Here is a 16646-nt window from a genome sequence, read left to right as displayed (position 1 = left end):
GGGGTAAAAGCCACAGCAGCGGCAGCAGCGGAAGGATGAGCAGCTTGACTTCAAAGAGGTGAGATCATGTCACAAGATGATGCAAGAAAGAAAGAGAGACAGAGAGAGATCCCCAGGGGGCTAAGGGGCTCGGTTGCCTCCCAACACTCCCAGCTCCCCAGCCCCGGAGCCTGCCCGCTTACCACTAGATAGTCCATGGAGCTACTGAGACATTATCCAAAACATTCATAGCCCATAACTAACCTCACCTGGCCTGGATTTGTATGATGCCTGACTGCTAACACTTATCAGTGATACTGGGCTGGGGTGTCTGTAAGGTGTCCACAGACATGTCAAGTTGATATGCACACATGCCTACAACAGACATTCCTCTTGTTCCCATGAGGTGTCATCACCCTGGTGTGAAGCAAGCCCTGGGCATGGCACAGCCCCTTCTAAAGCTGTGGGCCCAAGAGAACTCAGTTCCTTTCTTTGCATTATCACTGTAGCTCTGTGCTCCCACCTGCCCCCCCTGTAAAAGGGGCTAGCTCTGGGCCTCCCCTGGTGGTGCAGCAGTTGAGCGCTGGGCTGTGAGGCTGCCCGCAGCCTCTGCAGCTCCAGTTCAATCCCCAACCACCGGCGAGGGTACCACAAAAAAAAACGGGGGGCGGCTAGCTCTTCTCAGTTCTGACTATGATCAGTTTGGGCTGGCATGGAAGACTGCTATATAAATACAGGGTCCTCCACTTTTCAAAAGTTCGTGTTAAGCCTTTTACAAAAGACATTGGTACCTGTTTTAATCAATTTAAAGGAATCTGGGAGGATTTTTGCTTTTACAACGAGGCTTTGCAGCAGCCATTCTATAGGTAATACACACCTAACGCATCAAGAGTGGCCCCCAAACCGCCTTACCAGGAACTACTTTGTTTATACCATACAGCTTTCACTACAGGTATGGATTTATCATATCATCCTGCTTTTACTATCTGGTAGTGTGATTTTAGATTTATGTGTTATTTAATATGGTTTGGTAAGTTATTTTTTAGGTCTGGGAACACTCAAAATTGAAGGCAGTGTGTGCTGTTAATTTAGCCCTTGAACCACCGCAGGTTCTTGTCCCACAAAGCCGTAAAAAGGAATTCACAGACTTTTTAGATAAGTAAGCAGAGAGACACAAACTGATTGTGTCAAGGAAGTAAAGTTTATTTTAGAGGAAAAAGAACTAAAGCAAAGACTCCAATGCAGCAATGCCCAGGAGAGGCTGAAGACACCATTATGGGCCTGTGTTTAGGGGATATTTAAACCTTTTTTTCTCTATTCTAAGATCTCATCATCCTGTTTTGTAATTGGCTTTTTCTCCTAGTGGCTATACACCTCTGGACAGATGTGCCCATTTTCCCAGCTCTTTTATCTTAGAGTCTCTCCTTTCCCTCCCCTGTGCAAGCTCTCTTAAACTTTACTGTCCCAATTAGTCTTAAATTTTAGTCTTAAAATTTACTGCCCTCATTAGGCCTCCTGAATTTCTATGCCCTTATCTTAGAAGGCTCTTTAACTCTCCCAAAGTCCCTACCTGTACTGTACCTGAAGCTGCCTAATTAACCCTTACTTACCTTCGGGCTCAAAATTCCATATAAATTAATGGTAATGGCTTCTTCACTTTATGCCATTTTGGCTTATGAAAGATTTCACGCAAGTGGTCTACTTTTGGATTGTGAGAGGAACCTGGGCATGAAAATGGAATTTTATTATTTACATAATTGCTGTATTAATGAAAAAAGGTCAATCTAAAAATTTTGCATGCACTAGGAACTTTTTAAAACAAAAAGTCTGCGTGAAAGTTGAATTAACCATTTTGTAACTTAATTATTTTATAATTTCCAAGACTTGTAAATCTGATTTTTCTGTAAAAGAATCTGTATTTTAACTGGCTGTCGGAATCCTTAGTTCTAGTAGAACTGGATATTTAATGAAAACAGCATAGTTGCTGTCCTAGGATTTTCTAGCTGGAAGCCATTAGGATAGGGTGGAGTGTGCCCTGCTACTGATTTAATTTAGCATTGCTTAAATTTGACACATGTTCTGAATCTGGATAAACTCAGAAAGCTCTTATTGTGTAATATTTCTTTAAGCCTACATAACATCGGGGAAGTTTAATCCCTGATCTTTTGATTCATTTAATTTTGCTTATTAAAAGGCTGTTTTGCAATCCTGTTCTGTTTCCAGAAAAAAACATGACCTTTCTAATTGGGAAACTATAATTTCTTGGCTCATGAGAAGTGACTAAAATGTGAAGTCTGGAATACATGAAGTTTTAGAATATTTTAAATTAAAGCACCTAAAATGTAGTTAATTTAAAATTTTTGTTTCTACATGCAACATGGTGAACTGATCAACTATTAGATCTTTGTAAGTCATGATATTTACATTTTTGCACTCTTACCTAAATTACCAGGTAAGATTTGGGTGCTTGAAACAAAATTACTTAAGTTTCTCTCTTTATGTGAAGGCTGAAGGCTTTAAAGTCAGCCATTATTAACCTAGAAAAATAACTAATTTGGATTCCCCAGCAAAATGCCATATGTGTTTTTTTGGACACCATTCCATATTATACATATGTGCAATATAAATAATAGCACACTTCTCTAAGCCTAACATGGTTAATTAAACAGCTGAAATACATATTCTTATGTTATCTGCAAAACAGCTTTTTTTCCTTGGGAAAAAAAAATCCTCATTAAAAAGAAAATCAGGGCCTCCCCGGTGGCGCAGCGGTTGAGCACTGGGTTGCGAAGCTGCCCGCAGCCTCTGCAGCACTGGTTCGATCCCCAGCTGCTCCCTGGCCACCGGAGGAGGGTCCCACATGGCGCGCAGACCTCTCCTGCCGCCCGCTGCTCCCTTCAGCAGTGTACTTCGGTCCTTCTGCCTGCTCTGCTCCCCGCTTTGGCTTTTACCCTCCCGCGCTTCTGACTGTACCCAGTGCTTGTATAAACAAACAAACAAACAAACAAATAAATAAATAAAAATTTAAAAATATATAATAAATAAATAAAAAGAAAATCAATCTCCTTTATAATTTTACCAAACCAAACAATGTCCAGTTATGGGGGAGCTATGGTGACCCTTTCAACACATTCATTGAATTAACTACAAGACCCAACAACTCAGATGTTGGGTCATCACTTTACATATACTTACAAGATCCTAAATTTAACTCAGTGTTGACTCAATTTTCTTTACAATCACTTGCCCCTCCCAACATTTGCATCTCCTTTCATAGAGCAAACATCAACCCATCTGTACAAACTGAAGATTTATAGCCTCCGTGCTGCTAAATTCATTTCTGTCTGAGGGATTTTGTACATGGAAAGAGATAGTCACCACTAATTCACTTAATGTTCAATTGTCAATCTTATAAAAAAAAATAGAATTTTCTTAACCATTAAGTAAACATTTCCTTTATTAATCAACGCAAAGTAAAAAATAAATGAGTCAGTATGTAGGAATTTACAAAAATAAATTTCCCCAATTATGAAAAAAGTAGTTTACGAATATAAGCACTTGTAAGAATGTAATTAAAATCCCAAGTCTGATACATAAAATACCTTAAAAGTTATAAAGCACCTTTGAAGCAAAAGGACCTACATAATATGACAACAAAATGAACATATTTACATCAAAGCTGTTTACATATAACTGTTGAATATCACAGAGCTAACTAACTTTGTTTTGTTATTCTATATAGTAAGTCTTATGATATAGTAAGTCTTATACTTATGTTATTCTATAGTGAGTCTTATACCTCAGTGCTCCACTTTTTATACCGTTCCAGTGCTTCAATAACTCACCAAAGAAAAAAATTTTATACCTCCCTAACTTTAAGATTATCATACACTCCAAAACAATGCAATGACCAGCAGAGGCTGAAGACTCAAGCAAAGTTGATGACTTGTGGCTTTGGCATGGGGACTGAGGACTTGATTATGTGGTCTGAGTTAACTCACATGGGATCTGCAGCATTAGAGTTCTCCTTTTTGATGTCAAAGTCGCATGTATTCCATTGCTCTCTTTTTCATAGATTTTTAAAAATTTTTTAAAGATTTACTTATGCATACAAGAACTGGGGGTACAGGCCAGATGTGGGGGTGGTGGCTGTGAGAAGATTCACCAGAGACAGAGTAGGGAACAGGCAAATTGACTGAAATACACTGCTGAGGAGAGCAGCGGGCGAGTCAGGAGAGGTCTGCTGGGCCATGTGGGTAGCTCCCTGGCCAGGGATTGAACTCTTGCTGCAGTGGCTGCAGGTAGCTTCATAGGTTGCATCTCAACCCTTTGCACCACCAGAGAGTCCCTACAGATGTTTATTTTTGAGGGTCGGTAAGAATTTGTTATATTTCCTATGACTGGATTGTTTTAATTTGCCAAACAGTACTTTACAAGTAAAATTGCACTCATGGATACTCTTTCACAGTACAGTGTGTGGTCACTAGGGTGAATGAACTGTGGGACCACCCTCCTTTACCTTCATGGTGATGTAGCGCTGATGAGACGATAGGGTTCAGTGAGTGGGGTCCTTGGGATTGCCTCTGAGAAAGGTTTTCTCAGTTTCCCTTTCAGCTACACACAGCGAGTTTACAGAGGGAAAAGATGTTTGCATAGATACAAACAGGCAAAGGACAGGTTTGTTAGGAAAGAGAAAGGAAAAAAGAGGCACCTGCATAGACAGGTGGGCAGAGAGCTGCATATTGCAAGGGCAAAGTTGTTCTTCCATGGTGTTCTTTGGGGGAATTTCATTCCTTTGTGGAATTTTATCTACTGTGAAAGCAATCATTTCTAGGATCTGATCAGATTAATCTGTAAGGACTGCTCTTTGTCATGACAATCTTCAAATCCCCTCTCCAGGTCCTCCTCTAAAGAATTTCTATGCCCAGTTTAATGACTTGTTAATCATTTTTACCCCCACCTCTAGTTTCTGGCCCTGTGAAGTCTCCATCAACCACCTACCTCCACCACATCAGGCCCAAAATATTTTGGAGAGTTGAAGGGGTGGAATCCATCAGCATTCCCTACTCTTCCTGGAAGTGCATAGCTGCGTCACAAGTGTTGCTTCACTCCTTTACCCCCTCAGAAAGAAACTAGCACATGTCTGTATTTTATTAACAGACACAAGTTTACAAAGAAACAAGATAACCCATATATATCAATACTTTCCACTTATTAGAATCAATAAATTAGGCATCTATTATCATGGACTACTTTTTAAATTACAATTTTTATAAGTCATGTTTTACCCGTAAGCATGAAGTCATAAGCTTGTGAACACCTAACTTTTCTAATGAGCCATTGTTATTATTTTATGCTCACCTCAGCAGAACTGCACAAGCAGGAGCTCCCTTACTTGGCTCCTTCATCTTGTTAGGATTCGCTATCAGAAATCAGATGCCAAGTTTCATTCTGGAAACAAGATCAAGGACCAACTTAATTTTTCCCCCTGCCTCAAGACACAGAATCAACTCCGAGAGACCGGATTCCTTTTAAAGTTTTGTTTTATTTTAAGTATTAGGGATTAAAGCCTGGGTGCCTGGGATAAGAATGAAGCAGGGGTGGTTAAAAGTACTACGTTTGTGGCTGTTTATTGCCATTTTGTAATGAGAGCTGAAAACATGCATGGAAATTTAAGGTCATGGCATCACATTGGTTTCTTCCATATATTTTACTCTACCTTTCTAATGTGAGTCTGTTACAGGGCAGCCACAATATAAAACGGGTTGCCTGGCTGTGGGTCCTCACTCGCGTGCTTAAAAGGAACTTATTAATACTCCACTGCAGGCACACGCAAAAGGTTAATAAAAGGTTTATTTACAAAGGAAGGGGAAATGAGGAAATGTACAACTCAGGGAGAAAATAGAGAAATAAAGTCTTAAATGCGTCCTACCCGTTCCTCCTATCTGGAAACCCAATGGCGCTGGAGAGCTGGCTGCGAGCCAGGAGCCTTGAAGCCAAAAAGCCCCCGCAATACCCACATGTCTGGTTTTATACCAAACCTGGCTGCTTAACTCCACCCTCAGGTTCCAGCAACCTTCCCTTTGGTAGTGATGGGATTTGTCTTTCCCAATGTCCTGATGGCTTTGGTCTGGAGTGGGGGTGGAGTCCCCCTAACAAGTCATCAACCACTAACACTTTATAAATTGACATACCATATAAAGCCATGTAAACTGTCAATTTTTTTTTTAAAGATTTATTTATGCATACAAGAACTGGGGTACAGGCCAGAGCTGCGGGGGGTGAGAGGATTCACCAGAGACAGAGTGGGGAGCAGAACAAGCAAATCCACTGAAATACACTGCTGAGGGGAGCAGCAGGTGAGACAGGAGAGGTCTGCCTCGCCATGTGGGTGGCTGCCTGGCTGGCCAGGGATCGAACTCATGCTGCAGAGGCCGCGGATTGCTTCATAGTGTGGTACGTAACCCTTTGCGCCACCAGGGAGGCCCCCTAAACTGTCGATTTTAATTTCTAAATATTTCTTGTGCCAATAATCTTTTCTCTGTCCCCACTATTTGCCCCAGCCTAGACCCGCCATTTTTGCAGGATCACAGCCTCCTAGTTGACACCCAGGCTCCAGTCCTGATCCCATCCAACCGCTGGGCTGGGTTCTGGTTCCCCCTAAATGCACAGAGAAAATAAAAAGACCCAAGCCCTTCCTGCCGCTCATTAGCGCGAAGCCGTTGCAAGCTCCACTGCAGGAGGCAGAATTCACAGTGCCTGCCCCCGGTGTTTAAGGCGCTTCGGCGCAGTCGCGGGCCTCCCAGGCCCGCCCCGGCCCCGCCCCTGAAGCCCATTCGCTCCTCCCCCGACGCGCGCGACTCACGTCACAGCTTTCGCTTCTCCCCTTTTCTAGCCACACCCCTACACCCGCCTCCAGCTGACCCGGAAGTTGTGCTTGCGACCATGCTTTCCCTTTCCCACAATGCCCCACGCACTTCCTTTCAACGTTCTGGCCCGGCAGGGTGAGTATGGGCCCTGCGTCCCGGTGTTTGGAATCTGGCTCCATCCTGGTCTGGGACTGTGCTGATACGGACCGGGGCTTTCTTATGAGCTTGTCCTGGATTCGGTGTTTCAGGAAAACCAAAAGCCACGCTTCGTTTAAAGGCTGCACAGTTTGGGAAGGGTAGCTAGCGGCCAAGCTTAGGGAACCGAGGCCTACGGGGTTTCCGGCGCAGGGCCAGCTGAGGGACGCGGGTGCTGGGTCGCTGGCTGGCCAACTTGGCTTAACGCAGATTTGGACCTTCAGGGGCCTAGCCAGACCCTGACCACCCCGAAGCGCCCGGAGGCGGCAGCTTGAGGCGGGCTCAGGAAGAATTACTTGGTTTGTGCTTGTCCCACTCGCTTCTGAATCGGTCTCCTTGTTGCCTGGGTTTAGATGGCTCCCGCAAAGAAGGGTGGCGAGAAGAAGAAGGGCCGTTCTGCCATCAACGAGGTGGTTACCAGAGAATACACGATCAACATTCACAAGCGCATCCATGGAATGTGAGTATCCCTGCGGTCGGCCCGATGCCCTACTGAGGGGGAGTTCTGGACCGTTCGCGTTCGGTGGTGCTGTCAGGCCTGCCGGGGTCTAGGTGGTCTAGAAATGACGCGTTTCTTCAGCAGCGCAAATCTGAACCCCACGGACCCTATTTTACTTTACTCGGAGGTTAATAACTGGAAATATAGATTGAAGAGTAATTTCTGGGAGAGCCAATGTGAGAGAATTAGGTGATTGAGTCCGCTAAATGCTTTGGTCGGATTAGCCCGCGCAGGTGAAGGGCGTTTGTGAGGAAAAGCCAACTGGTTTAATTGTCTCTAGATACCAGTAAAGTTGTTGGTTCCCCGGTACAACCTGTCTGTCAATGATGCGAAGTGCCAGGCGTCAGCCCTCTTGTCTCTAACTTGAAAAGATTGTGTAGCTCAGTTTTAAAACTGGGAATGAAGTGCCCTCGCCCGCAGAGATGCCTGCTGTGGTGCAGGTTGTAATCCCGGAAGTGAAACTGCTGGAGCCAGGAATGTATCCGTGAAATGGAGTTATAGGGCAGTACTTTGAATGTTTAAGTTCTTGGGTTTTTACCTGGGCTTTGGTTTTTAGTTATAGAGCTTAGAAAGGTTTTCCCTTTTGCGGGGGCGGGGGGGGGGGCATGTGATGCTATGGTGCTGATAATGAAGACCAAATCTCTTCTTGAATACTGTTAAGATATGGAGAATTTTTAATAGTAAAATGTTAAAAAGCAAAATTTTCTATTCAGTACCAGTCAGCAGGCTTTCTTGTGCTTGCTGGGCAGTCTGTCATCTTGGGACTGATTTTGCTAGGAACTTAAATATGTGTAATATGTGCATTCTTATTTGGTGGGGGGGGGGTCCCAGAAATAGCTTCTGGGTCAAAAAGCCAGTGCCCTTTTTTATGCATTAATGCTGTTTGTGAGGCACCACCTTCTCACCCCGCTTTTAGGGCCTGCATTCATTTTGGGAGTATGTCAAAACTTCATCAGGCACCTATCCTGGGCTGTGCAGGAAACCAGAGGTGCTGCCTCCTTGTTTTACTTAGGGAAGTTAGGCAAGTGCTTAGGTACAAAAAGGCATTGGGTGAAAAGGGGTGTTCTTTTAAGGATCACAGCGATGATAATGGGATATTCAAAAAGTGTGATGTGAGCCATAGCAGGTGGGCAGGTTTTTCAGGCGTTTTGTGCAAAAGTCCCAAGTAAAAACCTATACTACTAAATCCTTCGGTTATTTCTTTTTTTTTTTTAAAGATTTGTTATATATATATATATATATATATATATATATATATATATACACACACACACACACGCATACAATAGCTGGGGTACAGGCCAGAGGCACAGGAGGGTGAAAGGATTTACCAGAGACAGAGCCGGGACCAGAACTGGCAGATCCACTGAAATACACTGCTGAGGGAAGCAGCGGGTGAGGCAGGAGAGATCTGCCCGGCCATGTGGCTTTCTCCCTGGCCGGCCACAGGGAATCAAACCCGTGCTACAGAGACTGCAGACAGCTTCACAGGGCTGCACTCTAGCCGCTGTGCCACTGGGGAGGCCCCTTTTGGTCATATCTGAGTAACACTTGACAGTTCATTTTTTACTCTTCTGTGAAAATACTGGTACTTCCAAAGATTAGAGTCTTGTGTTTTTCTTCTCTACCAGTGAACTTCCTCATTCTCAACCAGTCCTTTCAGTGATTCGGAGGTCCAGGGCCCTCTCTTTTCTTCGTAGGCTTGGTAATAGTGACTAGTCTTAGGTCCGTAAATATCCAAATGCTATTAACGTCTCTATTTGATCTTTAAAATGGGCCTTTGAAGCTCCTGGTGACCATCTCTACCCCCATCCTTTCTGTTTCTCTGTGGCCTTATTTCAGTCATTTGGCAATTAAGCATGTCCTGTGGCTCTGCCTTCTAAATCAAACTAGAAGCCAGAGTTCTTGCTACCATCCCACAAGAGCTGGCTACTTACTTTTTTAGTTTTTGACCACTTGTGTTAATCATACCAGGCATGTTCCTAACTTGGGTAACTTCTGTAGTATGTAATGCCATCTGATGTACTCTGGATGTAACCTATATAAGCTGTAACAGATGGGATATTGTCTATTAACTCTACCACTGTTCTAGCACCGTTTATTTCTAGATGACTAAGAATTTAAGTGAAAAAGGGGAGTTTGATGGGCTGTAGAAGTAGACTGGGTAAGCAAAGGGAGCTGGGAACAGTGTAAGAAGCCAAGTGAGGTGGGGGCAAATAGATGTCAGATGTTACGGGTCCTAGAAGTCACTGGATGTTTTAGATCAGAATTGTTTTTCTTGCACATAGTAAAATGTGTTACTTTTATTAGATTTCACGAAATCATTTCATCTAACAAAACTGCTAGGTTTGCTGTGTGTTGGACACTGTTGGAGTTAAAAGGTGAATCACTGACATGGTGACTTCTTTGACATTCCCAGTGTTGGAGTGGTGGGATACACTTAGACTAGTCTTTGCCCCACTAGGAATTACCCAAAATGCCTGACTATTTCAGCCTTTACTAAAGTTTTGCTTTGCATTTTTTCATTAATTGGAAGCATTAAATTCAAATTAATTTATCTGTCCTCATCTAACAGTGGGGTAATTAATAGCACCTTACTCAGTTGGAACAAAGATAAATTAATGACAGTTTTATAGCTGACAGCTCTTGTCCTCATACATATGAGGAAATCTGTACATTTCAGGCCCCTACTATTAAAACATAGACCGATACTGGAACTTTAAGTATTGTATATTTTATTTCGAAGTGTATTCTAACTTTTTTTATTATTCTTGGCAATGGTATTAGACATTGGGGGTGTGTTTTATCTAGAAAGGGTTAACGAAGTGTATTTTAGCATCGCTTAAGGATCACATCCAGAGTCCTTATCCCACATTATTGAAAATGGATTATGCACTTGTTTCCCAAGTGTCCTCCTGGTTGCTGGGTATTAATGCACTGGTGGTAAAAAGGATTGTTCTGGGCCATTCAAGGTTTGGATTGGATTTTTGTGGGTGTGAAATTAGGATATACTGTGTCATACATTGAATTTGTATTCCTATAGTTACTTTGTTTGAATTTCAGTGGCTTCAAGAAGCGTGCCCCTAGAGCACTCAAAGAGATCCGGAAATTTGCAATGAAGGAAATGGGCACTCCAGATGTGCGCATCGACACCAGGCTCAACAAAGCTGTCTGGGCTAAGGGAATAAGGTGCTTTCAATTACTTGTGTTTTAAGATGAATTTTTGTATAGTTACGCCAGTTTGACCAACTCTGTAGTTTTTAAGTCCAATAATTTAATGAATGTGGATGTGTAAGGAAATATGACAGTTGTTCAAAGGGCAGAATAGAAGCCCTTGGATGTGGTTGGTTGAACCAGCAATGTAAGGGACAGATAAGAGCAATTGAACAGAAAAACCTTGGCATGATTTGGAAACAGGTTGGGGAAGGTGGAATACATAAGTGACTTGAACAATGAATGAAGATATTATGCAGGGGACAGAATATGTGGGATATTGTGGGTAATAGAGTTTGGATTTCTTTTTAGACATAATGGAAGCAGTTGGATGGGGTAGTTTTCAGCCATAGGCAATTTCAGGAGATGGAGGGGGCATTTTTGGTTGTTACTGGGGGTTGCTGCAGATTAAATATATAGCTAAACATCAAAGGACTGGGCAGCTTCCTGTAGCAATTTTCAGGCCAAATATCAATAATACTGAGATGGAAAAACCTTGTGTATACATAAAGGGTGGCTTTTCGCTGTGGAAGTGGCACTGCCCTCGGGGAATGGTACTGGCATGGACTATGTGATTGTAGGGAGACTGGAGTAGGGAGTAGTGGTGGGAGATTGCTTTTGGCTAGTCTTTCAACATTGGGGTTGGAGGCAAACACAAGGCTCAATCTGATTGTCCCTCGATGAGAGTGTTCTACATTGAGCCAGTAGTAGTCCCGAGTTTCAGGACAACTCCTGAGATCAAAGGTGGAAATAACAGGTCCTTAAAATCCTAAGAAGTCTGAATGAGAGAATTACCTGCAGAGACACTGAACAAGTAATAGCTTTGTGTTTAATATAGCCTGCAGAGTTGTGAGGTTTTTCCAAGTTTAACAGACAAATCCTAGAATCAGGATTTGTGTTTTAGTGGCAAAGGGCAAAGACGTGGCATAAGATTGAATGCTCAGATTGAATGTCGGTGGCTAGTATAAATGCTGAGGGGATGGTATTTAATGTCCCCCTGTGGGTGTTCATTTTCCAGGGCACTGAGAAGTGCCATGCATCCTCTGGCTAGTTGGTCAGAATAGAGCAAAGGACAGCAGGAGGAGCATGTTACAGAAATGGGGGACAGAATGAATACATTTGTTGGCTTTTCTTGATAGGAGACATTGACTTCATGTCTATATTTTTATTAGGAATGTCCCCTATCGTATCCGTGTACGGTTGTCCAGGAAACGTAATGAGGATGAAGATTCGCCAAACAAGCTGTATACATTGGTTACCTATGTACCTGTCACAACTTTCAAAAGTAAGTTTTACTCAATCCCACACTCTCCTTTAGTCCGTATAGTTTGAATTCATTTGTTCAGCAGATGCACTACCCACCTGTATATGCCAGTAATGCTTCCATTAGGGATATGCATAACAGGCATATTCAGTATACCTTTTTTGTTGTAGTGTGAAAATAAAGATACAAAATATATAGATAGTAAAAATATTTCTACTATCCTAAACCCTCCAAAAAGGTTTTGGAAAGTGCTGTGTGGCTATGGAAGTTGACTGGCTGTCCCTTCTTTTGCAGATCTACAGACAGTCAATGTGGATGAAAACTAATCACTGATTAGCAAATAAAGTTACAGGGCCTCAGTGGTGGCACAGCGGGTTGAGCATGATACGCCTGTGTATTTCTGCCTGTTCTGTTTCCCCACTCTGTCTCTGGTAAATCCTCTGGCCTATACCCCAATTATATAAAAAATTTATTCATGCAAAGTGACAGAATTGCCTTTGTACTTATTCCTTTTCTAGTTGCGGTGTGATGTTCTATGCATCTTAGAGCAGTTTCTAATTACAGAAACTTTTGGGTGACTTCCTAAATATTTAGGCGTGTTTCCCCTTCTCCCCAGCCCCTGGTATTTCTGAATATTTGCACAGGCCTAGCCTTTTTAAGTACCACTATTTAGGTAATTGAAACATTAGAGCTATGTTACTGTTCTGTGCATGTTTTGTGTATTTCTAAGAGAAACATTTCTCCAGGGGTTGGCATTAGATGTTGGCTGCTGTTTACCACTTTGCATGTTTTTAATACTGAAAGGATGCAATTGGTAGCATCTTCTAAAATAACTGATCTTTGGTGAGGTACCAAATGTTACATGTACAGTTATTTTAGCTCATGTATTTATATTACATAGAGCTAAAACTAGGTAAGATTTAAGGCTACAGTAACAAATTCAGCCTGAAAACAAGCTATTGCATATACTGTTTCATGATTTTAACACACCCCCACCCTCAGACAAATGCTGCATAAGGACTTCCCTTTTTTGAAGCCCTGTGGCTGATAACATTGCACAGCCATGGTGAGGTTGAGAGCCTGCAATATATTGCACTCCAGACCTTGGACTGAAGTAAATATAAGGTACAAGCAAAGGACCAAGTCAATACAAAAGTTTCTTATTAAAAACTTGGAGGCCAACATTGAAAGCAAGGTTTGTACACATTTTTGGAAGGACACAAAATGAATGAATACAACCAAATATATTAAAATGGTTTCAATTACCAGCATTGAAACAAAATTAGTGCAAAAAAATCCAAATACAATTGCACAGACAGTGGCGCTCAGATTTTGAAAGTGAACTTGATTCTTAACCTCTCCCGTTACTCCAAGTGAAAAATAAGCTTTGGCTCTTCCCTGGATTAGAATCACAAAAGTGCCCATTTCAATAAATCTGATCAAAGTGAAAATGCAAGTCACAGCTTTTAGGAGAACTGATGGATACATTTTAGTACAGATAATATCCAACTGAACTCTCAGAATAAATAGAAATGTTGAGGGTTACATCAGTTCTCCCTGCCACTATTGTGGCTTGTCAGGTTGCTTGTCTGGACACCCATCCTGTAAACTCAAACTGAGTCTGGATTTATGGGCAGACAACGCACAAAACTGGTCCTTGCTTTGGTATGGCAGAGTCCACAGCACCACTCTTCTCACAGGTTATTCATCTTGAGTTCAGGCTGTAATTGGTGGCTCATTTCAGAAGTTTTGAGACTGTACTGATTGATCTTGGCATTTTCAAGTTTGGCTCTAATGTCCAGTGGCTTTTCAAAAAAGTTTACTAATGACTGTTCAGTGAGAAGTGATGCTAAAATATGTTCAAGGGAGACAGTCCAGTCCCCTTCTGCCTCTTGAGGAAATACCTGGGAGTCCTGGGGAATCTTCCCGGGGTCTGTGTCAGCGAAAACCAAGTCCTCAGGAGAAGAAGCTGAAGCCTGCAGCACCTCTCCACATTCCTGGGAGCAGCTTCCTGAGCTGCTACTTCGCTGGCCTACTTCCCCAATCTGCAGCAGCAGGGTGGTTACTGTAGCAATGGCTTGATACAAACTGTTTTCTTCTGGATCTTCGTGGAACATGCTGTACAAAGTTTTACAGAACTGGATAAATTCTCTCTAGAATTAAAAAAAAAAAATGTATATAATAGTGTAACAAGACGGAAACAGTAGTCATTCCTTCATTTCCACAGGAGATTGGTTCCAGGACTCCCACAGATAGCAAAATCCACATGTGCTCAACTCACAAAATGAAATATTTGCATATAACCTACATGCATTATCCTATCCTGTATATTGGGTTGTTGAAAAAGAGTCATGAAATTTTTTTTTTTCAAGCATCATGACTATTCCTGACAACCCAAAACTATAAAACATCCCTGGATGTAATGTATCGCATATTTATATTTCAAAAAGCATTGAGTATCTGAAATATCCAAATGAAACAATTTAAATATTCCCCAATTAATCACAACAGTGTTTCACTCCCAGAAGTTAAGTTCTTTGATTTTGGCATTGGTGAAAAAGGGGCCCAAGCTTACCTCTGAACAAATCATTTTCATTTTCTGCACAGAATAAAGTCCATACCTGGCTCATTTTGGGCAACTCTTTCTCGGTTTTATCTTTTTCTTTGGCCAAATCCTTAATCATCTGCTTCAGCTGTTTCTGATAATCAGTTGCATCACCTTGAGACAAAAAACAGTAAGTAAATTCAAAGAAAGGGAAATACGTAGAAGGGAGTAATGAATTTCATTAAGCAAATTCCATGTACAAACTTAGAAGCAGAGATTACATTGGAAATTTTTACTACTGATTCACAGAAATAGAATGGTAGGTAGCTAGAAGAGGACCTCAGATAGTAAGCAGTAGGGTCAAAAATGCAGTCTTCCTGCAACTTGGAAGGTGCCTGGCCTCTAAAAGCAATGTACTGGGTATTAATTACAGGAGGGAGGGAATAGACAAGTCTCCCTTTAAGATGATCAGTGAATCACTCCAACCAGTTTCAGTGGCGTGCTTGGGGTGAAGATAATGTAAAGTACATGCCATTTGACTTCCCAAAAACCAGAGGTCTTGATGTTGACAACAGAGGATTCTTCAGTGGTGACTGGCTGTCTCGGTCATTTTCAGTGAGTGCTATTAAGAAGAAAATGTTTTAACATTAATAAATTGCATCTTAGCCAAAACTAACAGATTTAGCTTTTTTTGGTAAAACAGAGAAGGCTAAGCCAGCAGCCCCAACCTGTGGGCTGCAATCCTTGCACAATCCATGAATCCAAGGTGTATACCAAGCATTGTCTGGATACACAATGAAGGAAATACTTCACTTGAATATGTATAGATACTGTTGTAACTAATAACATGCAAGTTCACATCAGCTGATACTGATCTGGAAAATGCTTACACTAAAACCCCCATTTTGTAAAAACTCATGTATAAGCATATGTAAGGAACTCTAGAAATAAACATCTAGATGGCAGAATAATTTTCATGATATTCTATATAATGAACACACTGTACATAATTTTTAGCAAAAATTATAAAAAAAATTATTGAACTCAAGTAGCACTTAGAGATTTCTTTTGAAATAGACTAAAATACAATTGTATCCAGACCCTCAAATTTCTAATAGGAATGTAGAATGATTCAGCTACCTTGGAAAACAGTCTGGCAGTTCTTAAAAGTTGAAACTGTTCACAGTGCCTAAAGCCTCATTCGTAAAAGCCAAAAAGTGGAAACCTAAATGTAAGTTTTGATGAATGAATAAACAGTATAGCATCCCAACCAAATGGAGTAATATTTAGCCATAAAGAGGACTGACATGTTACCTTAGGGATGAATCTTGAAAACATTGTTCTAAGTGCAAACAACCAGACACATAACACAATACTCTATTTATATGAAATATCCAGAATAGACAAATCTGTAAAGACAGCAGAGGGGAATGGATGAGTTGCAACAGCTATCAATTACAGGCTTTGTTTTGGGGGGTGATGAAAATGTTCTAAAGTTGACAGTGATGATGGTTACATAACAATATTAAATGGATGAATTGTAGAGTATGAATTAAAGTTTATTATAAAAAATAAAAAGTAAGGATCCTTCCTCTGCAATTTTAAGTACTGAAACTAGTAGGCCTAGAGAGTAATAAAACTGAAGAGAAATGTCAAGATTTATTTGTGAGCCACAAATATCCACAAGATGGCACCAAAGCTTTAATAACAACCCTCCTTCTTCCTACTTTGTGAGGCAGGCTGGGTTTTGGAGGAGGGTCTTGGGAGAGGGGGGTTTGTTTTTTTTCCTTTTTTCTGTAACTTACTGAGTCATTTCTTTCCCCAGCTTTGCTCAAAATAAGTTCGAGGCAGTGGCAGAGGTGGGGATCCAATCAGAAACTCAAAGCAAAATTACCCTGAATGGTAAGGACCATTGGGTAGTCGTGATGGAAATGATTTCCTAGATGACAGCCACCCTCCGGTGACCGAGTTGGTAACTGAGTTCCTACCCTCAGTGTTCAGTGTCACAAACACTAGAAATGTGTAGACAAGTCACTGTAAACAAACTGCTTTAACAGAAGAACCTATACACACCAGTGCCGT

General features: G+C 41.6%; 2 protein-coding genes across 4 annotated transcripts in view; one reads left to right on the top strand and one right to left on the bottom strand.

Moving 5' to 3' along the window:
- Positions 1-7396: 7396 nt before the first annotated feature.
- On the top strand, positions 7397-12462 carry RPL31 (ribosomal protein L31; the record flags this gene model as incomplete). 2 transcript variants are annotated; one of them, XM_084235872.1, is made up of 4 exons in its annotated part: positions 7397-7503; positions 10606-10731; positions 11928-12040; positions 12314-12462. In XM_084235872.1, 4 exons carry the CDS (start codon positions 7397-7399, stop codon positions 12343-12345), a joined length of 378 nt encoding a protein of 125 aa, XP_084091998.1. In that variant the 3' UTR covers positions 12346-12462. The 2 variants fall into 2 exon arrangements, with proteins under 2 accessions (XP_084091998.1, XP_084091997.1); XM_084235871.1 differs by lacking the exon at positions 12314-12462 and having other exon boundaries at positions 11928-12156.
- A 1251-nt stretch (positions 12463-13713) lies between these two features.
- Positions 13714-16646, bottom strand: part of TBC1D8 (TBC1 domain family member 8) — a gene marked incomplete at both ends in the record, with an annotated part of 105689 nt that continues 102756 nt past the window's right edge. For both annotated transcript variants that reach the window (XM_084235951.1, XM_084235952.1), the window contains 3 exons: positions 13714-14172; positions 14641-14738; positions 15097-15186. In XM_084235951.1, coding sequence (XP_084092077.1) covers positions 13714-14172; positions 14641-14738; positions 15097-15186 — 647 coding nt within the window. The remainder of the gene's footprint in view (positions 14173-14640; positions 14739-15096; positions 15187-16646) is intronic.

Source organism: Talpa europaea (assembly GCF_964194135.1).
Source record: "Talpa europaea genome assembly, chromosome: 6".
Taxonomy (NCBI): domain Eukaryota; kingdom Metazoa; phylum Chordata; class Mammalia; order Eulipotyphla; family Talpidae; genus Talpa; species Talpa europaea.
Note: the sequence above shows the minus strand (reverse complement) of the source record. Positions and strands in the feature narration are given on the sequence as shown.